Genomic DNA, 26,612 nt, shown 5'->3' with positions numbered 1-26,612 from the left:
TTCCCCAGGCTGGTATTGAACTCCTAGCCTCAAGTAATCCTTCTGCATCAGCCTCTCAAAATGCTGGGACTACAGGCGTGAGCCACCATGCCCAGCCTGCATTATCTCATTTAATTCCCACAACAACCCTATGATGTAGGTATTGTTATTGCCTTCATTTAACAGATGCAAAAACTGAAGCACAGAAAAATTTGATGATTTGCTGAAGGCCACATAGTTACTGCATGCTGGATATTTCAGAGCCTTCAAGTGTCCCTTTAGAGGAGGAAACTGAGACTGAGGGAGGTGAAGTCATTTGTCCAAGAACCCATATCTAGTAAGTGCTGGAATTGTAATTCAAACCCAGGCTCTGTCTGGTACCAAAGCCACCAGTAATCACTACACTGTCATGAATAGAAGCTATTAAAATAGAGAATATGTGTGTATTTTTCTTGACCCAGCTCTGTAAGGCTAAATGTTCCCTGAATTTAGATGATGGTAAGAATTTGCCCTATTCCATAAAATTGATAGTGAGAGCATGTGCTTCCTTGGTAATGCCCCATACGGTATAGTGCAACCAGGATATTTGTAGAAAGCCTCATGGTAAAAGCAGAGACTGAGAAAAACAGAGCTACACACGCAGAGTGACAATAGCTGAGTTCTCATGTGACTTCTTCAGGTGGCTCCCTGACATAAGATTTACTTCATCATCCTTCCATGAAGAGAATGCTCTGTGAAGGAGAAAGTCCCTGGCTCAGATGCCTTTCTAGGATTTCCTAACAAGCTGTTCTGATACCACCAGCCCAAGTTCATAGACTATATGCATTATCCTCGTTGTGAAGTATCATCATGTAGCGAAGAGCATGAGCTGAGAAGACCAGCTTAATTGCTATCTGCTCAGAGATGACTGGCTTTTCAGTGAGAACAATGTGTGCAGCATGCAGAGGCCAAAATCCCTGCTATTCTCCTCACTTGTCACTGCCAGGGCTTTTATCGGGTGATTGGTTTTTGAAATATAGCTTGATACTAGTCTTCAGATTTGGAATATTACTAATGTTTAATCAGAACATTATTTTTCTTTTCAGAGCAGGAGTGGAAGTTTATTAAAAAGCTTTAGAGCAGGAAAGAAAGGAAAGCGCACTTCGAAGAGATCCAAGTGGGTCATTTGAAGAACAAGTGCCCCGTTTAACCATGATCCTAGGACTTTATAGGCTGGCCTACCTCCGGTGTCTTGCGCCGCTTTCCCAAGTTTCTTCCCTTAGGGTGGGCTGCCTGCATGCACAGTGCCCTCTTTACCCTTGGGAAGTGAGTATGTGCAGTGTGTTTAGGAAGTTGTACACTTGAGAACATTATCATTCTTAATTCAGGGATACAATTTACAAGGTTCTGCTGTCTTCTTAGCTTTGGTTCTATTACACCCAAAGAGCAGTTTGTGTGTGTGGTATGTATGCATGCATGTGTGTGTGTGTGAACTCTATCCAATTTTATAAAATCTCTTCTAGGTCTATTTTTTCTGTGACCAATAAGTTCACAGAAAGAGAATGTATGTGGTATACAGTAAACCGAATGGGAAGTCACACTACATGTACATTCTACATGTACATACTGGTACATACTGAGTGTTGCTAGGTACCAGGAGCTATGTGAGATAAAAAGTTGTATAATGGTCAGGCATGGTGGCTCACCCATGTAATCCCAGCACTTTGGAAGGCCAAGGTGGAAGGATCCCTTGAGCTCAGGAGTTCAAGACCAGCCTGGGCAACATAGTGAGACCCTGTCTTTACCAAAAAAATAAAATAAAAAAATAAAAATAGAGTTGTATAAGATACAGTTCTTGCCGTCAAAGAGCTTATTCTACATTTCCTCCATTGAGCAGATGATAATGCTACCTGGCTTCCTAATTCCATGGTGGTTCCCATGCTTGGTTGATTTGTCTTTCATTAGCAGCATAGCCTAGGAAGACCATTAATCCTAACATAGTGAAATCAAATTTAATATTTTGATAGCAAGAAATGATAAGATAATAATATTCCATTGAGAGTGCAGAGAGGCAAGTGGGAACACACAGTAAGATTCCCAGGAGGTGATATGTTCTGGACAAAGTTGAGATAGTTGCATGGCCCAGTGAAAAGAGAAAATAACTTCAAGAGTCAAGTTAACCTTTCAACCAGAAGTGTGCCCCTTCTTTGGTGACAGGTAGGGACAAATGCTTATAGGAGAAAGCTAAAGGAATAAATTGTCTTCACTACCTTTCTTCCACATAGAAAGCTCTTTTTGCTTTGCCTGTGAATTCTGGGAGAACAAGAGGCTGTGGTTGTAGAATGAGGCAATAAAAGATGACAGACCACTGGTTTTCCAGAGAGCAGAGCAAACCAAAGGGAGGATGGAGGCACTGATAGCCTTAACAACAACTGAATAAATAAAGCGCTTTCCCTGGAAAAATATATGTATAAAATATTCAGCTGGCATTAAATATTAAAAATGAATTAATGAAAACACCCAAAACACTTTATTTATGTAGGAATTTTTTCCCCTTTAAAAAATGCTGTTTTAAATCTCAGCATCACTTCAGATGTGATCTAGGCAGAAGGTAGTGTGGCCTCCGGAGGGGTAAGTACTATAAGAATGATGATAAATGGAAGTAACCTCCAAGTGAGCCTCCTGTGACCTCCTGCCGATTCACTGTGGTAAGAAGGGTCCAATTTTTATTTTATGATTGAGAGATTGCTAGGTGACAGATGCTCCTAGGGAGATCCAGTATTTCCCAGCCCCTGTACGTATGTTGAAAGGGTGAGGAAAATTAAAGTCATTTGCACCTGATTCTGACACCATGCATCTTCCTTCTCTTCTTGGGGGTTCTGATGGGGAGGAATTAACACCTTCCACCTGGCATTGCCTCTGACTAGCTTTGTGTGCTCCTGTGGGTTATTATGTTGGTTGGTACTTTGGCTTCTTTGGCTCCCAGTACCAGCTGATGCCCTGATCTGAGTCCCAGTTGGGCAGGCTCTATTGCTCAGTGCTGTAGCTGTCTCCAGGGCATTGTTCTTGAGACTTCCAACAGGGCAGATTTGTGCAGTTGGCCCATCTGGACAAGATCTATAACAAGTAGAGCTCTGTGCAATAAGCTCATCTCCATAGTTCACCCTCCCTGCTACCCCCGCCTTCGGGCTGCAGCAGCCTGACACCCCAGCCCCTCCATGGAGAGTATCAAAGAGATGCTCTCTGCTCCTTTCAAAGGAGTATTGCTTGTGGCCTCTCATTGATTGGCACTACCTGGGCAGAAATAGGAAAACAGGGGTTTTCTGCCCTTCTCAATTCAGTCTGCTCCCTTATGCCAGTTATTTTGTTTTAAATATCCTTGGCACCAGAGTTATAATACTGCCAATAAAAATAATTTCTGGACCAGCTACCCTGGTCAGCTCAGAATGCTCTTCTCAAAACTAAGAGACAGGCAAGAGGACTATCTCAGTGAACAGGAAAGAGCAGACAAGCGCAATAGGAAAAGGGATAAAGACAAAGTCAAGCTGTTGGTTTGATTATAGGATTTGCTTTCACCATTGGATTTATTGACTTTCAATTTGGATCACCATATGGAGGGAGGGAGGGAAGGAGAAAGAGAGAGAGAAAAGGAGAGAGAGAGAAAGAGAAAAGCAGAGAGAGAGATTGGACTTATGTGCTTAATTATTCTAGGTTCAGGGAAAAGGACAAGATGTCTAAGAGATCATTTGATCACTTCTTTCTTCCAGTGTCAGTTCCATACTTTAATCTCTCCTGTTTCAGTTGCTCACAGTTGGTCACTTCAAAGGTCTCAGTGTGCCAGGCACATGCTTCCGCATGTCCCAGTGGTATGTCAGGCCTGAAGTGGGCTTTTCCACACCAACCCTCTCCATTCTGGCATTTCTGGTAGCTTCAACTGACTTCTACACCTACTCACTGCTTCTCTTTGTAGAGCAAGAAGGGTGAAGAAGCAACTCTGAATTATGGCTCTTTAACTTCTACAACTGCTACCCTGATGTTGGTCAAATCAATGTTGATCTAGTATAGGGGTCCTCTACATGCCTAGTTCCTCCCCAGGAAACTTGAAGCCCATTCTATCCTTAACAAGGTTGCAGTGGCACCATTTACTCACCAAAAGGAGATGAAGGACCAGGTTGGAAATCAGGGGCCCTGGAAAATAGAGACTTTGGAGAGAAAGAAGAAACAAATGAAAGCCCAGCCAGCAAAAGACACTCTGTGAAAAGTTTCTCTATGCTACTCCTCCTGGGTTCCACTACCTTGGAGCTCACTTTTCTCAAAAGTTTTCTAGCATCATCAAGTAAGTTTCTTAAAGAACAAGTATTTTTCTCTTTTTACACTCCCCAGCTGTCCAACAGACCCTGCCACCATGCTAGTTAATTAGGAAATGGAACGAATATTTCTGAGACCAGAATGTTCTGGTGGACCTGGAAGGGTAGTCTTTTTGAGAGCCCAAAGTCTCTACCCCAATTCTGACAGTAATTTCTGGACCAGCTACCCTGGTCAGCTCAGAATGCTCTCCTCAAAACTAAGAGACAGACAAGAGGAATATCTCAGTGAACAGGAAAGAGCAGACAAGCGCAATAGGAAAAGGGATAAAGACAAAGTGTGGGGCTTCCCAAGAGCCCCTCTCTGTTGGGGCTGAACACCTCTCTGTTGGGCCATATAGTCGCTAGCCCAGTGCAGCCTATGACTGTTCCAACCTTGTCAAGAGCTGGGGAACCTGTGGCTTTGCCTTCCTCTCACTGCGCGGAAACCTGACTGGGCCCCACAGGGCGGTACTTGTGGACAGGAAAAACTCCCCATTTGAATCTGCAGCAGGAGGGACAGAGGACAGAGTAATGGCCAGGCTCTGGATGGGAGGTAGCAGGGGGAGAAGTGGTGCAGATTAAGATGACAAATGCCAGAATCTAGTAGCAGTGTTCTGAATATTCTCCACTGGAGTATTGGAAAACAGAGAGGCTCCAGCAAGAGAAGAAGGTCATCCTGGCCCCAGGAATGTGGCCAAACCTTAGTCTCATGAGAAATGGGAAAGTATGGAGAAAATATGGACTAGGGTAGATAAGCCATCTTTTTAAGTACAGCCACCATTGGCACCATGCAGTATAGGCCCACATAGCTTTGGGACTGGTAGTTGAAGTTCTGAGTGGGAGATCAGGAAGAAACTGTCCAAGCCCTAATGGAGTCTAATTGAGGGAGAAAGCCCACCCAGGAGGAAGCAGGAGGCCAGCAGCAGGACTCTATAGCTCCCACCCTATTCACAGAGCCTGGTGGATATCTTCTGACCGTAGCACTTTATAGACAACCCAGTAGAAGATATTGAAGATGAGGAAAGTGAAAGGGAAGACAGCCCGGGAGATGGTGTCAATTCTCTTGGCTCGGTCCACGTAGAGTTTCCGCATGGTTTCTCCTTCCCTTAGAAGAGGGGCTGGAGGTTGGGGACTATAAATGCCAGAACCTTCCATTGGACCTCCATCTCTTGCCTGCAGGCAGTGGCCCAAGCCATAGCCATGGAAATAGAAACGACTTTCTTGGATGATATCTTCCTCCTGGAATTACAAGGAAGAAAAGGCAGAATTTGAGGTCAAAGCTCAAAGGCAGAGGGATAGAGAACAGACCACACATCAATATCTCATAGGGGATGTTATGCAGACAAGGTGCCTAGGGTACACAGGCCCACTACATGCTTTTTATGGTCACAACACTAGTCATGAGATAGATGTATGCTAAGCAGCTATACGTGCTACATATGGTGTATGTTATGATTCCATTGCAGATAGGCTCCAAGCCACCCATGTAAAATGCAAAACATCATTTAGAGCCATCTAAAATCCAGCGAAGTGCCAGCCGCTGTGAGAGGACATCTCAATGTCAAGTTATCTCTGACTGGTAATAAACAAAACAACAAAACTATTAGATAGTGAAGCTGAGTCTTAGTAAACTCGACTTTAATGACTTTCAAAAGCTTCAGAATTCATTCCCCTTTTGTATCGTATCTTTGAAAATTTATCTCAACTTACAACTGAAAATTCCAAAAGTTTTAAATAACCCAATGAGTTATCCAAATTAGGATAAAGCTGATCACTTTATTGCAGATATGTGTGCTACTCTGCAAATCAGCAAATTTGACACAGGGGTCAGTACATCCAGGGTAATTTTTATTACCCAAGGCACATTCCATTCATATATAATGTGTGCATTATGACAAACAGATGCCCAGTGAGGGGTAAATTTTATATAAGCACTAAGTAATGCGGCAGACTGCCAAAAGTCCATTTTCCAATAGTTAGCTGACAACCTTTAGTAGCTAAACACAGCTGGGAGCCAGGAAGTAGGGACAGAAAGATAAAGTTGAGAGAGAAAGACAGAGAGAGAGAGAGAGAACCAAAACCTCTGAGTGTCAATAGAGGGAGCTTTACTTATATGAGGCCCTCAGGCCCCCATTCACTGCCTATTTAGTCTTATTTTATATGCAACCCTAACAAACCTAATTTTATTTACTTCTAAAGGACAGAGTTGAGAAATCCTTCCTTCAAAGATGGTGGTAATTTCTTAAAGTATTCATGGTTTTAGAGTCAAAATTTCAGGTATCTAAGAAATCACCTGAAGCGCAATGGCCCCTTGGAGGACGATGCAAACTGTCATTTCAGTTTGTCCAGGACGGAAAGGGTTCCTGAGACTTGGGTCTTTCAGGGCTGAAACTGGGGAAGTGCAAGGCAAATTAGGAAGAGTTGGTCATCCTATGGCTACCAGAGGTATTTATTATAAATTATAAGAAAAAGATATGTGTATATTGTATAGGTATGACATAGATATATGCAAAATGTGGATAAAGTAGATTTTAAACACTCTGTCCCTCTCAGTTAGAGGGACACCACAGGGTCTTTATCATGGGCCCTCTGCAGCTATAGCAACACATTGAAAAATGGCTTTGCCAGGCACGGTGGCTCACACCTGTAATCCCAATGCTTTCGGAGCCCGAAGCGGGCAGATCACGAGGTCAGGAGTTCAAGAACAGCCTGACCAATATGGTGAAACCCCTTCTCTACTACAAATACAAAAATTAGCTGGGCATGGTGGCAGGCACCTGTAATCCCAGCTACTCAGTAGGCTGAGGAATCGCTGGAACCTGGGAGGCAGAGGTTGCAGTGAGTGCAGATCGCGCCATTGCACTCTAGCCTGGGTGACAGAGCGAGACTCCATCTCAAAAAAAAAAAAAAAAGAAAAGTGGCTTTGTGTATGAGATGTTGGTGTTGCAGGTCCTAGTAACCCTTGATGATGACATGACTAGAAGCTGACCTGTCATCATAAAGACAGGCCTTGGTTCACCTCATATGTATTCTGTAATTTATTTTTACACTATTCTGACAGGGGAGGTTGTGCTGGACCCATTTTCGAGGTGAAGAACCAGAGGCAAACAAAATATTTTGCAATAATTTTAAAATGAGGGGAGTAAGTAAAATGGTTTTCTCCCTTGATTTCCAGTTCAGGGTCCTTCAGATAACCCTGTTCCCCAGTACTCAACCTGATTCCCTGAGCCCCACCCCGGCTAGAGGATGTAAGCAAAAGATGTTGGCAAAAAAGCTCTGAGGGGGAAAGTTGGATCCAACTGCTATTTCTGTTTCTATAGATCCAACTATTTTCCCTTTTCTCCAATCATAGTAAGTCTAAAGGGAATTATCTGGACACATTTCCCAGGCTGGAAAAAGCCATTTCACACGGGAGAGAAAATATGGCCAATAGAGTAAGCTGCTCTTGGCTTTTTATGATATTAACATATTGTACCTGTTGTAGCTGGGGGAGCAAAGATGAGTGGCTTGAAATCCAGGGGTGGGGCATCCTGCATTTGGGTATTCTCTCTTTAGGCCAAATTCTGAGGGGTGTTTGTGTGTGGTGTGTGTGTGCTGGAAAGGGACATTGGAACCTTAAATACCACTTTGTGGCTTACATACCTATTAAAATAGAACTTTTTTTTTTTTTTCCTGGCTATCTGTAGGGGAGAAGGACTGAGAAGCTAGAGAGGGAAGATATCTCATAACCATGCTAAGGAGGGAATACACAGTGTAGGAGGTAAAGTGTGGAGATGGGAAAGAGTGATATGTATTGAAGTGAGAGGGGCTAGAAAAAAGGAGATTACAGAATGGGGAATGAAGAGGGTGCTGGAGGATGAAGAGAGGTGGGCAGGGTTCTGGGACCAAGCCCTTGAGAGGACTGGGAAGTATTTTGAAATTTCTTCCAGTTATCAAATTATTCTATTGATCATGACAAAGCTTTTGCTCTGTCCAGTTTGAGAGACAGTCCTCTCCAATCAGCCTGTGAAAGCTGGTGAGCTGGGTTACGTGACTGCTGTGGCCAGAGCCTGGTGCTAAGACCTGCTGAGGAAATGAAAAAGGGCTTCCCTTTCCTGGGGAAGTTTACAGACTAGCTGGGAAGGCAGTGCAGGATCGCATGGGTAAACAGTAAACCACTTTAGGCAGTGACATGAAAGGGAACCACCATGCTATGGAGTTGTTGGTTGAGGAGAGAGTTGAGAGGAAAAGACGTGAATGGCTGGCTGGCTCCTAGAACACTCCTAACTGACTCTCGGCTAAGGGTTCCCTGGAGATCACATGGATTTTCTCCCTGCCCTCTCAGACTGAAGAATTCTTTTTCTCTAGCTGGAACAGTAGGGCCCAGACAGAGGTTCTATAAATGGATGAACTCTCCATCAATTTTTTCAGCCTGCTTGGTGCCTCCAAAATTCCTGCTACAGGTCCTGGGATAGCAGTGACTTTAGAAGACTCAAAAAAGGACATGATGAATGGCACGGGTTTGATTTTCAGTTTTATTCACATTAATAATAAGCCTCAGCCCACTTTCAGGCAGGCCCCAGAGTCCTAAGCAAGGCCCAGGCTGCTGTTGTAACTTTGTAATAATTGAGCACTGGTCATGACAGACGCCATTATGAGCTCAGGATCAGCCTATATATATGAGCAGGAGGGGACAGGCTGTAGGCAGTTGCAGGTTGCAGGAGTTCAGGAAAGGAGGTGGGACTAGTGTCAACCTGGAGTAGCTCTACAGTAACAATGGCAGCCTTTTTGTTGCTGGGACATCCATACAGGCAACTTAGCTGGTGAAAGGACTCTGGATTGGTTGGCAGTCTGCTTTTTTTTTTTTCCCAAGGTAGGCATTGAGAAGGCACCAAGATCAAACCTCCTATAAAGATAAGATTTTGGTACCTGCAGGCAGATTTGTTCGACACAGCTAAAGAGGGGGTGGGGACAGTTAGCTTAGAAAATGGAGTGTCCTTTTCTTGCCCTTCTGCTAGGGGTGTGTGTGTGTGTGTGTGTGTGTGTGTGTGTGTATATATATATATTTTTTTTTTTTTTTTTTTTTTTTTCTAACCCTTGGTATGGGTTAGGAAATGCTTTTAGGTTTCTTGAAGAATGAGTCCTACTCGAGGACATGTAGTTGTGGATTAGTCCACTAGAGGGCATACTGCCCAGGGACCAACTAAAGGACTAAAGGGCAGGGACTGATAAATTTAAACCACTAGATGAGACAGGAGCCCTGCCCTCAGCAGAAAGGGACCTTAGCAAGGGACATGAAACCAAGGCTGTAGTTTGTGAGATATTTTTAGTGCGGACATATGGTAGGGGTGCCCCTGGAGCAGCTGAGGTGGAAGGTGGTGTGTTAGGAGGAGAGAACAGTTCTTGTGCTAGTGTGGCCCAGACAAGCTAGAGTCAGGATTTTAACAGTGGGTTCAAAGCATTGTTTCCCATCCCCCAGAGGTCATTATGCTCTTGCCTCTCTGGCTTTAGAGCCTCCAGATTAGACAGAAAACATGGAGTCAGAGCTGAAGACAGACCAGAACTCTGTGTCTCTAATGATTAAGCGACCAGTAGGTAGCTCAGCAAGCCTTTCAGCTTTGCTCATAATTGGACACTTGCTTCTGTGAGGCTGGCCCAGGCACCTCTGTTGTCATGACAACTTACCTAGCACCTATTGTCTGGGCAATTGGGGGTAAACTGCCTCTGTTGTCATGACGACAAGATTTCTTTTATATTTCCCCAGGTGATCACTTTACTGTAGAAGAAATGAGGTTAACAGAAAAGAGTAAGGAAGAACAACAGCCCAAGCCCAACAACTCTAATGAACCCAATGAAGATCAAGAAGAAGAAATCCAACAGTCAGAACAGGCAAGTGGTGGTTTCTCAATTCCAACTTAGTTATGGGGGCCCTCTTATAATGCTCCCCTAGAAAGGCACCAATGCCTGACTGTTGAATTCTTAACTACCAATTAGTGTATGACAACCTGGGCTACCTTCCTCCAGGTTGTGGGGGGAGCAATTACTACTTCTCAAAGCAATCTCTTTTTATTTATTTATTTATTTATTTTTATTTTTATTTTTATTTTTTTTGAGACGGAGTCTCACTCTGTCGCCCAGGCTGGATTGCAGTGGTGATTGCAGCTCATTGCAACCTCCACCTCCCAGGTTCAAGCGATTCTCCTGCCTCAGCCTTCTGAGTAGCTGGGATTACAGGTGCCCACCACCATACCCGGCTAATTTTTGTATTTTTAGTAGAGACGAAGTTTCACCATGTTGGTCAGACTGGTCTTGAACTCCTAACCTCATGATCCACCCGCCTTGGCCTCCCAAAGTGCTGGGATTACAGGCGCGAGCCACTGCACCCAGGGTTTCTGATTGCCTGTCTAGTCCTTGCAGCTCTGGGGTGGGTCTTGGTTTGTGGGGAGGAGGAGTAGGGAGAAAGGAATCCAAAGGAGAAAGGCAGTGGGCCCCTCCCTAGTTGTACTCACCATGCGTTGGCGCCTCTGCCTTCTTCGAAGTCGTATGAATTCTTTATGCTGACGAGAAACAAAATTGACAGCAGCATACTCCAGCAAGGCAGCGAACACAAAGAGCAGACACACAGCCATCCAGATGTCGATTGCCTTCACGTAGGACACCTGCAACATCCAACGACAGAACTGTCAACCTTCTTGAAGTCCTTCCATGGCCTACTGAGTCGATTTCCAACCCCTATCGATTGCCTGCTCTTTTTGAACTTTATCCTGAATTTTTTCTGGTGTTTAAAGAAGTTTTCCACGACATATCCCATCGTCTGAAAGCCCAGATGGAAAAGATAGGACTGCCCATCATACTCCACCTCTTTGCACTCTTCATACTCTACCTCTACAAGTTTTTCCTTCCTACAATTCTTTCCCTTTCTTTCTTTATTCTTCTTGAACTTTTGCTTCTGCTTTTTATTATTGTCTTCATTCTGAGCTTCTTTTGATTCTTTTCTTTCAATAAACAGTAATGAGCATGAACACTGCATTTGTCTTCCCTCTGTTATCTCCTAGGGTCCTCACAGCCTCAGTGGTAATTGGTCAGGCAGCGTTCACAATACCGATGTGAGACACATGAGGACACTTAAGGCCCAGAGCAGATGGGTCTTAGCCAAGATTACCCAGTGAGAAGGTGGCACTAGGACCTGGATGTTCTGGGCTTTCAATTCAGTGGCATTGCCATTTACTTAGGCTGCGGTCTCACTGACAGACTGGGAGTTCCTTCCTCCACCCCTGTTCTTCCCTTGACAGACTAGGAGTTCCTTCCTCCACCCCTGTTCTTCCCCTGGTCTTGTGGTTTTCCTTGTTGCTCTTTTGGAAAGGCTTTGCTGATGAATTTGGCTCAGTAGTGAGCTGGGGCCTCATCTCTCACCCTGGAGAGAACAGGGCAGGGATACTGAGGGAACACCACCCACTCCTTTAAGGATGCTTTGCTAGTTGCAAGATGTGATTGGCATCCACCTATCCAGTCCCTTGTACTCTCCCCTCACTACTTTCCTTGGCAGCCTCCAAATACTTTTGTCTCCCACTTTCTGGCCTCTTCCAGGCATTGCAGATGGGTGGGGCCAGGAGTGAGGGACAGAGCTCAGGTTTAGATCTTTTCATCTCCTCAACCAAATTACCTGCTACATAGCTTTCAGCTGCTGAGCTCACCACATAGGACACCCCAGCAAGAACAGAATTTCGGACAAGCCACTTCTTTAATCAGCCGCTGCTATGATGGGAAGTGAGAGTGCTGCAGATCCCAGGTAAGGAGCAAGTTTCACTGGATAAATAAATCCTCTACCTCAGTGATTCTTAACTGGGGACAACTCTGCCCCCTGCCAGGGACATCTGGTAATATTTGGAGACATTTTTGGTGGCACAATTTTGCAAGAGGTGGTGGCTACTGGCATCTAATGGGTACAGGCCAGGGATGCTGCTAAACATTCTACAGTACACAGCTCCCTGCCTGGCCTTCAACACACAGACATGCACACACAGAGACACACATACAGGCACATACAGACACACACAGACACACATACAGACACAGACACACACACATGCACGCACACAACAAAGAATTATCTGGCCCCAAATGGCAAGAGTGCTAAGGGTGAAAAACCCTGCTCTAACTCTTTTAGGGCAATGTCACTGAGATGGTGGCAGTGGGTTACTAGACACCCCTGATGAAGCATCCCTTGGTGTCTCCATTTTGCCACTTTGCCACTTACTAAGAGGGCATCCTATTTCATTCACCATCCCTCAGTCTGACAGTGCCCCCAAGGATATCAAATACCTGCAAGATCAATAATGAGGTAATTACTCATCATTATAAAAGGATGGCCATGAAGGTCCTTAGACCATCAAAGGAAAAGACACTTTAAGCACTAGGAAGAAAGTCCTGTTAATGATAAGTGTGTCAATAATACATCTCAAAAATCTTGGCTGGGCGTGGTGGCTCATGCCTGTAATCCCAGCACTTTGGGAGTCTGAGAGGCAGATCACTTGAGCCCAGTGGTTTGAGATCAGCCTGGCCAACACAGCCAAAACCCATCTCTACTAAAAACACAAAAAATTAGCTGGGTGTGGTGGTGCATGCCTGTAATCCCAGCTGCTAGGAAGGCTGAGGTGGGAGAATTGCTTGAACCCGGGAGGCAGAGGTTGCAATGAACTGAGATCGTGCCACTGCACTCCAGCCTGGGCAACAGAGTGAGACTCTGTCTAAAAAACAAAAACAAAAACAAACAAAAACTCAGGAATCTGTCCACTCACTATCCTGGCACATCTGAAGGGTTGCAAGTTTTCTGAATGGTCTCCTTGCATCTACTCTTGCCACCTCCAATCTGTTCTCCAAACAGCAGCCAGAGTTGTTTTCAAAATGTAAATCTGATTATATCACTCCCCTTCATGATCCTTCAGTGGTTCTCCATTACCCTTATAATACAGTCTATGCTCCCCTTATCATGATATCTAGCCTTTGCCTACCTGTTCATTTCATCACACCCCTTGTAATCTGCTGTGGTAAACTATTTCTGTAGTTTCCCAAAGAGCCAATCTCCTCTATCCTTTTTCTCATTTACCTGGATAACTTTTACTTATCCTTCAGCTTTCACTTTAGATACTACATCCCCTGGGAAGCCTTCCCTAATCATCCCAGTCTGTGTTGGTTGTCCTGCTATATGTGCTCAGGTTACCTACAACTTCTTAGCATCCATCACATACCTGGCCATTCCCTCAACTAGACTGTGAGCTCTTCGATGGCACGGACTGTTTCTATCTCAATCACTGTTCTGCTTCCAATGCCTAGCTGAGTTTCTGGCCTATAGTAAATATGTTTTTGAATGAATGAACAGATAGACGGTTTAGCAACATGTGATGTGCATATCTGCTGGTTTCTGCTTGCTGTCTACCCTCTTTACCACTACCTGCCCCAATAGCTGTAGGCCATTGAGATGATAGGATCTAGACAGAAGTGGCTCCTTCCTTGCTGCAACTTTAGGTCTAATCTCCTAGCCTCTGGAAGAAACTTCCATTTAGTCCTTCCATCCTGCTTTGAGTTCCCTGCAGTTGAGGGGATCAAAGGCCCAGCAAAGAGATGGTAATCAGTGCCTTTGGTGGCACCATAAAGGCAAAGTAACAGTTGTTTCCTGGGAACATGAGGAATGGTCACCCCAACTGAGTTCCCTTACAAAGTAAGCCTCTGCCACTCTCATTCTGGACACTAGAGTTGTATTAGGGGGTGTGAGATTGGTGTGGCTTTTGGAAGCCCCTAGACTGACCTCATGCGGCCCCCACCAAACTTAATGTTACACAAACTCAAGAGTGAGCAGGCAGTCCCTGGCTTACTGAGTCCCTTGCTCTGAGGGGCTGGATAATGAGGCTATTTAGTTCAGGGTGCAGGCTTGGATATTTTGCTTACTGGCCAATGAGGCCATAAAGAAGTCATTAAAATTTGACAAGAAGGTACCAAATGCTGCAAACAACCCTCCAACAAAGACTGTTTTTTCCAAATAAGGAAACTAAGTGATTCCTGGGAGCAGATGGATCATGTTCACTCACAGGAGGGAACCAGAAAAGGAAGTTCTCTTGGCAAGAATAAGGCATAAATTTCAGTACCTCCCTGCTTTAGAGATGAATCACCTTGTGTGGCAGAGGTAATAAACTAGGGCAGGGTTCTTAGGTCTGAACTACTTTTCTGCTTCTGGTCTCCTTACAAGACCATTATCAAAACACGACCATCACAGCCTGGTCTGGCCGTGTAGCCCTTGCCTAACTCCAGCCTGCCTCTCAGAGCCTTGTCAATATCCCTGTCCATCTAGGAAACACATTTACAGAAAATGATCTCTAACAGCGTTTCCTGGGACATGTGATTCTGATCTGAGTTTCGTCACCACTTATCCCTATAGGGCTTTGGACCACCTCAAAGGGTTTCTGACAACTCAAAAATAATTAGGGACGATACCAGCTGCTTTAGCCCCAGATTCATCACTCAGTTTTTTCAACCCTGACACCTGATAATTATAACAATAGTTAACATTTATTGAGCGATTATTATGTGCCAAACACTGTCCTGTGTGTTAATATATTATATTTTGCAATAACCCTATGGAACTGGTAATATTCTTTTTTTTTTTCTCTCTCTCTCTCTCTCGAGACAGAGTCTTGCTCTGTTGCCCAGACTGGTGCATCGGCTCAGTGCAACCTCCGCCTCCCAGGTTCAAGCGATTTTTCTGCCTCAGCCTCACAAGTAGCTGGGATTATAAGCACACGCCACCACACCCAGCAAAATTTTTTTTTGTATTCTTAGTAGAGATGGAGTTTCACCATGTTGGCCAGGCTGGTCTCGCACTCTTGTCCATGTGATCCGCCTGCCTCGGCCTCTCAAAGTGCTGGGATCACAGGCGTAAGCCACCGCACCCAGCCGGAACTGGTAATATTGTTATTCCCATGTTACAGGCAAGATGATTGAGAGGTTAAGGAATTTACCTAAGGTAAATTATTAGTAGATGATGAGCTTGGGAGACAAACCCAAATCTGCTGATCCCAATCTCCTATTCCTAATCACTACCCTACTCCCAGCCGTGTAGCACATTCATAAATTCACCATGGATGTGTGAAATTACCTGCTGTGTAAGCCCCCAGTAAAAAGTCTTCTTAGGAACAAGCACTGAGAGATGGGAGATCATAGGGCCTGGTTCCCAACAAATCAGTGCAAGAGGGAATATATTCATTGTAAGATCCACAAGGAACTGTGTTGCTTTTGCTTCCTGTTATTTCTTTTTTTTTTTTTTTTTGAGACAGAGTCTTGCTGTGTCGCCCAGGCTGGAGTGCAGTGGCCGGATCTCAGCTCACTGCAAGCTCCGCCTCCCGGGTTTAGGCCATTCTCCTGCCTCAGCCTCCCGAGTAGCTGGGACTACAGACACCTGCCACCTTGCCCAGCTAGTTTTTTGTATTTTTTAGTAGAGACGGGGTTTCACCGTGTTAGCCAGGATGGTCTTGATCTCCTGACCTCGTGATCCGCCCGTCTCGGCCTCCCAAAGTGCTGGGATTACAGGCTTGAGCCACCGCGCCCGGCACTTCCTGTTATTTCTACATGACAAAGTTCAGTGGCTGGTACATAGTACATGCTCAATAAATATTTATTGAATGAATAAATGGCATTGCTCCCTGATTTGTTCAGAGCTTTGCTGACTGTAAGGACTTTGAGGTGACCTCTAAATTCCCTACATGAAGACATGAGACAGGGAGAATCTGTGCCCAGTCCCATCAGCACAAATCTTCCTGCGTAATCAAAACATCACCGGGCCCAGACAACTGGAGTCCACTGACTTTAATTGCTATTTTCTACCTCAATTTTCTCATCCCAAAAGAATGGATACTGTCTCTAAAGCACTTTGTGATAGTTTCTAATTTCTGATACAGTAAGACGACAGAAATTGGTTCAAAACTCTGATATTCTTTTGATTGTTTCTTACAAGGCATGATCTTAAGAAGGTTATTTTACCACTCTGGGCTGTATTCTCCTCATCTGTATCATGAGGGAGTAGGACTTTCTAATTGCTGAGGATCTTTTGACCTTGGACACGCTAATATTTCCTGAAGAGACTCAAAGTAAGGCACTGTCTCTCCTCATTCCCTAGGCAGATAGCATCCCTAACCCCAGCCTCCACATTGTCAACAATGTTATTAGTAGTATATTACAGGGAGAGAGAGAATGCAGGACACCAGCTCTTGCCCAGTGGGTCTTCTCAACCTTAAATCCAAGGTAAATGGTGAGCAGGAGGGCACATTGGGATGAATGGGAAATGGGGTGCTCTATGGCAAGCAAGTTCCCTTGCATGTCTCTTCACCTTAGGCAAAGAGGCCCGGGAGCCAGAGCTCTGGGTGGTCATGGTGAGCACGGTGGTGATGCCCAGGCCCACACGGGCAGGGGCAGCATCCATGTTGATCCAGAAGGAGACCCAGGACAGGATGACGATGAGTAGGCTGGGGATGTACATCTGAATCAGATAGTAGCCCATCTGCCGCTCCAGGTGAAACTTTACCTCGATGCAGGTGAATTTCCCTGCAAGGACAGAGGTGAGGAGTCAGGCCCCAGGTCCCCAGTCTGTAGCTGAGCCTAAGGGGATTAGGACAGGAAGAGGGCAGCCCTCTGCTGACCAGCCTCTGGGCACCTCAGCTGGGCCAATGAATGAGCCTTTCATAATGGCCCCAGGCAGCGCCAGATGTATATACTAAGGAAGCTCTCAGAACGACCATCAAAGACTTGGCCTTTCGCTCCCAGCACTTTCATTTCCAGCAGAAGGCCTTTCACGAGACGGCACAGCAAGAGGATAAGGAGCAGGAGGGCTCCAGAGTCAGACTGCCTGGGTTTGAATCCTGAACCTTCCACTGTGTGACTTTGTGCTTTGAGCTTCAGTTTCCTTGACTGTAAAACAGAGTAGTGATACCAACTCCATCACTGGGCTATTGGAAAAATTAAACAAGATAATGTATTTGAGGTGTTTGACACATAGGTAGCTGTTACTATTATCATTATTAACAAAGCAATTGGCTTAGACTCCACTTAGATCTCAGCAGCCATGCTTGTGCTTGCTAGTGCCCCAGAAGCTCTCTAGCAACAACAATTCACTGGGATAAACACTGCTTGTGTCTTAAGCAAGTGAGAAGAGCCAGATAGCAAACATCTGAAAACCGCCCAACAGAGACCAGCTCCAGACTGCGGGGAGTGGGTTCCCATAGAGCATCAGGTCTTCTATTCCACCAGCAAAAAGTGCATTGGCCCAGGCACACCAACCAATGCTCCATCTCCTTTGGCAACCTTCACTTTACTCTGCTTTCCAGGGCCCTAGGGCTGAGAAAATACTAGCTCAGAGCTTCTCTTGGAAGCAGAGGCTCAGGATAATCCAAGTGAAAAGGAGAAGGTGCATATATTGTTATTTTATTCTGGCCTAGGTCTAGTCTTATCAGGCCTACTTGATTCTTCAAAGCCAGTGATTTCGTCAATGACTGATTATGATTTTGACACATTGTATGATGCTGTGACCTCTTACTGTTCCCTGAATCCACCTCACTTCATCCCACCCCGGGATTCTTGTCATGACATGCCTTTATTAGGTACCCATATTTTCTTTCCCTTCTTTCCTTCTTCTTTTTTTTTTTTGCAGTAGCAGTTTTGTTTTTAATTCCAAAATTAAAACTTGTTTAGTATAGAAAAATTGAGAAGTAGAGAAGGGATAATAATATTCATACGCTTATATTTATCAAACCCCTACTAAGGACCTGACTTCATATACTTTATCTCATTTAATCCTATAGCAACTCTTTGGGGCAAGTAAAATTATTATCTCTCATATTACAGATAGGAATATGGAGGCATGAAGAGATTAAGTTATGTTTCTCAAGGGCACTCGACTAGTAAATGATGGAGCCAGAATCCAAACTCAGCTCTATCTGCCTCCAAACTTCTTGCTTTTGTCTGTTGTATCACATTACTTTAGAGACATTTAGTGCTATTTCCACCCAAAGTTTTTAAATGCATGCTTTTGGTTTATTTCTTTTACCATAATATAATCATTCTGTATTTATACCTCTGAATCTTACCTTTTTTCACTTGTACTTTCACACATTGATATAAGCACCTTGTTAACCATCCCTTTTAACGTCTGCATACTAATCCACTAAGCAGACACACTATGTAATTTACTTAACCTCTGCCCTATTGGTGGATATTTAAAACAGTTCCAAGTTTTTGCTAATATAAACAGTCACCCAGGAGCCCCCTTGGGGTCAAAGGCCAATGCAGTATTTTGGAATATTTCCATATAATACATTTCAAGGAGTAGGATTCCTGGATAAATAAGTAGAAAAACAATTTTAGCTTCTAAAGTTTCTCAAAGCATGTTCGCTGGACCACCTGCATCAGAATCCTCAAGATGCTGTTAAAATGCAGATTTCTGGGCATCACTCCAAGAATAGGTAACCATAATCAGAATCTCTGAGAGGTAGAGCCCAGGAGCCAGCATTTTAATATATTTAATATATTCCCCAGGGGACTATAATGAACACCAAAGTTTGAAAACCACTGATCTATATACAGATTGCCAACTTTTTTACTCCAAAAAGTTTGTATCAATTTTCATTCCCCCTTGTATTTTCTAAATTCAATGGCCTTTTTCTCTTCCCACTCCCCACACCCCCACATACATGCACACCCATATTCATGGGGCAGTACCCAAAACATATCAGCCCACCATGGAAGGGACCCGGGATCTCCCCTCTTCAGGCTGCTGCCTCTATTTCAGGGTCAGAGCTCCGTGCAGACAAATTGTCAGGGAAAATGTGGAGCCAGCAACTCTTAGAGAAGCTGCAGGGGGGCAGATGCTCAGGCTGGGAAAGCAGCCCTTCTCCACTTCTTAGCTGACATTTCACACCTGGGAAGCTCCTGAGAGCTGGCAGTGGTGGCACAGTGGGAGGTGTGGACTGTAAGCTGGCCACTGCCCTCAGGCCTGTTCCCTCTGGGTTCAGCATAGTCACTCCCTATTACCAGATATGGATTCCCTGCTTCCCCACAAAGTTGACCCCAGGAAAAGTGGGAAACTTTCCACCCACTGTCGTTTGCTCTGCAGCATGCGACAGGAACAAGAACATGGACTTTGGAGTTAGAAGGCTTGGATTTAAATTCTAAATCTGCCATTTGCTAGCTATATGACTTGGACACTTGATTTAACTAACTTCTTAGAACCTCAGTTTTCCCTTTCTGAAAAATGGTATTTATAATTGCTATCACAAATAGATAAGTTATATGAAGCACCTGGCCCCATATCTGACATAAATTGAACCTTTGATAGAGGCCAGCTGACTTGTCCCCTTGCCTCACATCTGAAGGTTCTCCTGTGGCTCACAGCCAATAAAGATCCTGGTTTTTACCTGTGTTGTAGTGCTTGGTACAATAGCCTAGATCCTTCTCATCCCGCAAGATAAACTGGGGCAGAGTCAGCCCCTCAGCCACTTGGACAGCAGGAGCATCTTTCAGCCACTCAAACACGAGGTCATTCATGGTGTAGCCAACTGAAAGTGACAGAGATGGCAGAGGGCTGCAGAATGTGGGTGTTGGGTGGGGGTAGGGGTAGGATCAGAACAGGCAGGAGAGAACAGGTGAGGAGTAAGGTTTGGGGTTTAGGAGCTTCATGCTTATCATGGAAAGGGAAACTTTTCTGGAGAGGACACTTGGTCAGTTGTCTCACGGGCCCATCCTGAGTGGGCAGGTAAATCAGGAAGACTATAGACTCCTACCCTGTTTTCAAGCTTGAGAAAAGCCCAGAGAGCAATTATTTTGGCAGACCTAGAAAGCAGGTCAAGAGGGTTGGAAAAATGTCAAGGAACCCAGCTAGGAGCCTCCTGCCATATCTCAAGCCCAGGGGAGTAAGCATGTGTACCGAACACATGTCTTAAGCTGAGCTAGCCTCAGAGCCAGAGCTTCTGCCACATCACCTCAGGGAGGAGACAGCTATTTATATCCTGCCAGTCATGCATGGGACAATGTGCATACCATAGATCCTAGCCAGGGCCTTGAGTTGGGACAAATTTAAAGCTAATATCTGAACATGCCAAGTTATTCACACATACATAGCAGTTCATGAGGGCTCATGCCACGTATATGACCATATTTGCACATGTCAGGTAGAGATGGGAGCAGAAACACCAGGCTCACAGACATCCAGTGTTGGGCCTTGACCCAGAGTAGCTCTGTGACTTTGGATAAGTCACTTCCCCTTCTGTAAAACGGGAATTATAGTAGCTGCTCTACCCACTTTTCAGAGTTGCCATGAAGGGATATTGAGAGCCCGGGTGTGAAAGTGGTTTAAGAACTCTAAAGAGCTGACCACACAAGACACATTCTACTCATTACAGTTATTTTATACTGGAAACAGCCTTATAAGCCTTCTTCTGGGAACATCTAGTGGATGGCTCCAGATCTAACAGTCTCCCCTGACCCAGGAGATGAGGAGGGAGTGGAAATAAGTGATGTCCCAGCCTTGTCATCCTTGGTTCCTCTGCACTTTGGGCAGCCCCTCCAGGCTGGCACCCCTGACACAGAGGAGCCCTTGGCTGACCTCTTCATTCTAGGCACTGTCCTGTGCCTAGAACTGTCATCTCCTACCTCTCTACAAAGGTATCTGTGTTTGTGGGGAACCAGGGCTCCACGAGTGCCCCCACCCTGCCCACTTTGGCATTTTTATAGGCATCTTCAATGCCTTAACTCAAGGGAAGTAAAGGTGGAACTCCTTCAGGCACTGTGAGAGGGGACATACTTTTGGGCAGAGAAGATGCCGCTCAAATCGCCCCCCAAAACAGCACAAACGCATTTGTGCGTAAGGCTGATGCCTTCCTGTTCCCCAGCCCCATGGAACAGCCAGATCAGCAAATAGTGTGGGGATGAAAAACACACTGTTCTAGGGGTTAGGGAGCCCTGGTTTCTAGTCTCATCTGTGCCAAGAATTGGCTGGGTGTGCTTGAGTAAGTTCTTCCCAACTCTGGGTAGCCCTTTTCGTCTGTGATGTCATGAGGTCGGGTTAACTCACTGTTATTCCAGGTCCTCTGTGACTCTATAGAGACACTTACAACTCTCCAGCTGCATCGTGCAGGTCTGGATGTCCATGGGGAAGTTCTTGAGGTCCATTGGGCAGGACAAAATGAGGGTCAACCTAGTGGGGACAGTAAGAAAGAAATGACTTTGGCCTACTGGGGCCCATCACAGCACAAGGGAACCCTCCTCCCACTCCTCGGTCTTCATCTAAATTCTTCTCCTGGCCATCCACCCGGTGCACCTGATGCTGTAGAGCACATTCCCATTCTTAAAGATGCGCAGTAACTTGTTGTCCGTGGTCACCTCATGGAAGTTGGCCCCTTTCTCATTGGCAAAGAACAGGTCTGGCTTCCAGATAGAGTCCAGCATGGAGGGATCGAGGTCCAGAGAGTCGTCAGGATATTCTCGGTAGGACAGGCGTGGGTCATTCCACTGTTGCCTCAAGAAGACATTTACCCGGTAGTCCTGGGAGGGTGCAGATATGGGCCCATCAGAAACATTGCCATTCCCAGGGGCCCAGCAAGCCTGTATGGGCAGGAGGGCCATGAGGAGGAGTGTTGGAAGCATATCTCGGGCAGTAGGCATTTTTCACTGGAGAAGGAGCCTTCCTTGGGCTGATATGGCAAAAGATGCCAGCTTGCTATCTGGTGGGCTCCTCCCACTCACACTAGGCTGGAAGTGGGGAGTGGGAAGATCCCTTACCATGGTGGTCTCAGTGACGGAGCCGAAACTGTTGATGAAGATGTTGCAGGTCACGTTCACGGGTGGGCCTGAGGGTAACAAAGCATAGGCCATTGGCAGGGCATTCCAAGAGGCTGGGAGCAGCTTCCAGAACTCCCTCCCTGAGCTTCAGGCCAGGGCACTGCTGGGAGAAATCAGTGCCAGCTACACACGCCCATGGGCAATGGGGTGGGGAGGCTCCTTCTGAGCTGTTAGAACTAGCCCTAGCCCAGGACCTCCAGCCTCCTTTCCTTAGGGGAGGCAATAGGGGCTGGCTGGGTAGTGTGCTGCCAAAGGTGGTGGGGAGGGAGGAGTTTTTATAGGATGAAGATTTCTTACCTTTAAAATTGGGTCGAATCCTGGCATCATACCCAGATGTTCTCCCCATAAGTTTGTCTAGGAAATCAGAGGGGGACATGGACTGGGACCCCTTGGTTCCAGATTTGACTTCCTCTTTTGCCAAGGCCACCCTGGACAAGAGAGGTAAAAAAGTCTGAGGCCAGTTGTGTGCTGCATTTATCACAGACTCTCCGTTTCCATACCCCTCAGGCAGGAGGACAGAAGATGATGGGTCTCTGGGTGCCATTTGCAAAACGAGAACAAAAACAGCCATAAATCAACACGGCAGCCTACCTGTTAGTACTAGAAAAGTGTTTTCACAGACAGTAGATCTTCTTACCCTCCCAATTCTCAGTGAGATGGGGGTGAGGACTGTTATTCCCATTTTACAGATGAGAAAACTGAGGCTTCAAAAGGAGGAATGACTTGTTCAAAGTCTCAGAGCTAGTGACAGGGTCAGGACTCATACCCTAGGCTGAGGCCTCATCCAGTGTTCTCTTTCTGAAAGTACTTGGAAAACACTCAATGAGTGATGTCCTGCAGGAAATGATGTGGCTACTACAAAGTTTTGCCTGTCTAGCCTAGTCAAGGATGGGAAGGGCTCAAGGACAACTTTTATTTTTGAGAGTTGGCTTCAGTTGCTTGGGCTTTATGCTGGGCTGCTCAGGAAGTAGGACCTAGCATCTGAAGAGGGAGTTTTGGCTTCTGGCCTGTGCTCCAGCAGGAAGCTATGTTTGAGCTACGTTTTAGTTAAGGGCCATGCCACTGCAGGCAGGGGAACTAGTCTTGGTAACTATGGTGGGGAAGCAGGACTCTAGGGATGGGGAGAAGCCTCCCGGTAGGGTAGACATGCTGAGGTCAACTCCCATATTTTCCCTGCTAACAGCTTGATTTTGAGGAAGGAGCCAGTGTGCTTTGGCATAGCTTAGAAGCCAGTCCCCTTTTCCCCTAACAGGTTTCCCTCTAACAGCAGCAAAGCCCCTTCCATATGCCTACTTACCAACTTGCCAGTTAACAGATAAACTAGGGATTAGGAGCTCAGCAAAACCTTGGGGACAGGAGCAGTGCTCAGGGCCGAGCTCAGCTGGACTCCAGGCTGGGCCAGGCACCTCCTGCTCCCTCCTGCCTGCTGTCATTGCTCTATAGCCGACTCCACCACTGTCACTGCTGCTGCCACACTGTGGGACTGAGCAGCGGCGTAACTGCTGTCCTGCTGGGGACTAGTCTTTTTTGAGCCAGTGGGCTCCTCTTTCCCAGTAGATCCATGTACCATCCAGTGACCGATAGAATAATAAAAATAGCTAAGGCACCATGCTCAATGCTTTACACACTCTGTCTAGTTCAGTTCTCACATTAGTCCTCTCGACTAAGTATTATGATCACCCCCATTATATAAATGAGAAGACTGAGGATCAGCAAGGTGAGGTGAATGCTTCACGATCATGCAGCTAGTGAGTGGTAAAGCCAGGATTCAAATCCAGAGCTATTGACTTCAAAACTAGCTCTATCTATCACAATTACTATGGTGCAGGCAGCCCAGGGTGGGCTGCCAAGGAGCCAAAGTAGGGGAAGGTCAGTGGCAGCCCCACCCTGACCTTCTAGAGTCCTGCCTCCTTGAATCTTCTAAGCAAGAGGAAGCCCTTACCCTGGGGACAGAGGCAGGCTCTGAAAATCCAAGGAGGCTGGTGGTGGTGCTGGAGCAAGCAGAAGTCTGTGACTTCACCACAGGATGTCCACATTAGCCAGGTGCTGCTGCTGCTGGCCACCTGCCACCTGCCTGCTGGGAGGCCACATGGTCCTGCACATGGAGAAACTGGACCCTCCCCACTGTCCTCAGCCCCACTCTCAGGTCACCTCTCCTGCTAATCCTAGACCTAGTATCCTGGGACAGGCTATGGGCTTAGCAGTCTTGGGCCCCAGCCCCTGTTGCAGTTCCCTCTTCTGGAGCTAACTTGTCTGAGGACCTAAGAGCAGTCACAGTGTGCAGCCACTCCCTCCTGTCTTTCATTCCCGGAAAGTCCTAAACACCTGCAGGACCTAGGAGGATCCAGAGCTGACAATCTTTCTCATACAAGGTTCTGGGGCAGCACAGGGAGAGAACTCTAACTCTGGTGCTAGGTAGCTGAGCAACCTTGGGCAGGTCACTCCCCATCTCTAGGCCTCAGTTTCCGTATGTACAATGAAGGACTTGGACTCCAGACTCTCTAAGGGCCTGTTTTGCTCTAACTGCCTCTGCTTTCCAAGTCCCAGTGGGAACGCTGTTACTGGAGCTTGGGCTTTGAGGCAGCCTCCCCTCCTGGAGGGCCTGCAAGGCCCAGTGTGGTGCCCCCTTCTGCCTGCATCCTCCTGTCAACTCCAGCTGTGCTGCCATTCCACTTTGAACTGCTTTTCACTCTTTAGAAGTGTATTGCCCTGCTCTGCACCCCTGCCTGCCTGCCAGCCAATGTGTCTGCAAACAGTGGAGCAGGAGGCTTCGTAGAGGCAAGCAGCCCTGAGACGTTTCTTGGATTAACAGGAGGAGGAGTATGCTGTAGTGGCACTGACCCCCTCCACCTTTGGAGGCACTCCTCTTATGACCAGGTCAGCCCAGGCTACAGCCATCTTTCCTGTTCAACTCACCCTGCCAACCTAGGCTGGCTCCTGGTCTAATGAGAAAGGGGCAGTTGGTGGGGGAACATTTACAGGGAGCCCAAAGGATGTCTTTCCTGCAAGCCCAGGAAGTGACTGCTACCTTTTCCCCCTCAAGGAATAGGGAGCAACCAAGTGAGCACAAGCAGGGTGACTGCAGAAGGCCAAAGAATGTCTAGCCCAGCTCCATCCTGATGTGGTCTTGGGCCAAACCCCTGCTACTTGAAGCCTCTTGGGCTGGCAATTGACAGATGTTTCTGTCATTTTTAGTGATCTCAGCAGTGTGTGGCCCAGATGATAGGGAAACAGGGTTAGGCGGCTGGACAGACACCCTCCATTCTGGGGCTTAGTTGCCTAACCCCTACCCAGGCCTAGGAAACCTCCACCTGTGCAGAAACATTCCCAGCATGACTGGGGCCTTGACATCTCTAATAAGAAGCTCTTGGGGTCCTAACGGGGGGGGGGGAGGGCGTGTCCTCCCCTGAAGCCCTCCAGACTGTGGGCTTTGTGCAAACTTAGAGGAAAGTGTGCCAGATGCCCAGGTTGCCCATTCCCCTTGGCTAGTGTTTGCATGCACCTCCTTCTCACCCCCACTCAGCTCACCTGAGGAGGACCTGCCCTGGCAGGGTCCAGAGGAGAAGGAAGGAGAGGGTTGCAGGAACAAGAGTTGTCATTCCGCGGGGATCTTGAAGCCCTTTCTCAGCCTGGCTGCCAACGTGAGAGAGGATATCCCTGCAGGAACGCCAAAAGTACAGAGCCTTTCTCCAACTTGGGCTGCTCGCAAAGAGCCTGCTCTCTCTCCTCTTCTGCCTCTTCTCCTCTGGCCCGTCTTTACCTGCCAGGGGCCAGAACTGTTCCCCTGGAAATGATCCTGACACAGATAACCCTACTGGCTTCTGCTTGAGCTTGCCTTGGGCTCCGGAGGGCCTTAGCCTGCCAGCCGGGAGCTGGAAAAGACTCTCTCTGGGCAGCAATCACTCTCTAAACCCTGAAGAGTCTTGGTGGGGAGGGAGGAGGGAGACCGGTAGGAAGATGTTTTCCTGCCTCCCACCTCCCCCAGATGCACCCTCCGAAAGCAGCAATTTAAAGGCACAGTCGGCAGCAGCTGGAGTGGGGTTCAGAGCCTGCCCGTGTGCCGGGGAGGAGCTTGGGCTGCCGTGGCTGCTTGGGGAGGGCCGGAGGTGTTCTGTCCAACCTCTAACTCCCCAGCTGCAGGAGGACATGTAAGCGGCCCTGCTCCCCCCGCCCCCCACCTCCCACCCCCGACCAGCTTTCCTTTCATCCTGGAGCCAAGCTGGAGCCCAACAGTAAAGTCCTAATGATTTTTACCAGGGGGAAAAAGACCTGAGAGGGTTTAGGCAGCGCCACCAGGTATTCTCAAGCTGACAGCTTCAGGTTAGAGAGAAAGTGAAGAGGCTGAGGGTAGGGACAGCTTTCCCCCAACTCTCTGGACAGAGGCACAGAGGATGCATGATACAGAGGAACTTGGGAACCCTCCTCAGGTGCAGTCTGTCTGTCTGTTCGTCT

At 46.7% G+C, this 26,612-nt stretch overlaps 1 protein-coding gene across 1 annotated transcript; it reads right to left on the bottom strand.

Annotated features, from left to right (window-relative positions):
* Positions 1-5,252: 5,252 nt before the first annotated feature.
* GLRA4 (glycine receptor, alpha 4) lies at positions 5,253-26,267 on the bottom strand. Its single transcript, XM_011967657.1, has 9 exons — positions 25,689-26,267; positions 22,458-22,588; positions 22,101-22,168; positions 21,640-21,863; positions 21,434-21,516; positions 19,739-19,879; positions 16,660-16,874; positions 10,793-10,942; positions 5,253-5,543 (listed from the first exon to the last, which is right to left on the bottom strand). The coding sequence occupies exons 1-9, from the start codon at positions 25,757-25,759 to the stop codon at positions 5,253-5,255; spliced, it is 1,374 nt and encodes a 457-aa protein (XP_011823047.1). The 5' UTR covers positions 25,760-26,267.
* Between the last annotated feature and the right edge of the window lie 345 nt (positions 26,268-26,612).

Source organism: Mandrillus leucophaeus, unplaced genomic scaffold, assembly GCF_000951045.1.
Source record: "Mandrillus leucophaeus isolate KB7577 unplaced genomic scaffold, Mleu.le_1.0 Scaffold809, whole genome shotgun sequence".
Lineage (NCBI taxonomy): Eukaryota > Metazoa > Chordata > Mammalia > Primates > Cercopithecidae > Mandrillus > Mandrillus leucophaeus.
The sequence above is the reverse complement of the archived record's forward strand: the minus strand, read 5'-3'. Positions and strand labels throughout refer to the sequence as shown.

Coding starts and splice junctions, on each gene's coding strand:
- GLRA4 (XM_011967657.1), bottom strand. CDS start 25,759: ATGACAACTCTTGTTCCTGCAACCCTCTCCTTCCTTCTCCTCTGGACC. Junction 21,517..21,639: donor AATGTGCTCTACAGCATCAG/GTGCACCGGGTG, acceptor TGTCCCCACTAG/GTTGACCCTCATTTTGTCCT. Junction 19,880..21,433: donor CACGATGCAGCTGGAGAGTT/GTAAGTGTCTCT, acceptor TGTCACTTTCAG/TTGGCTACACCATGAATGAC.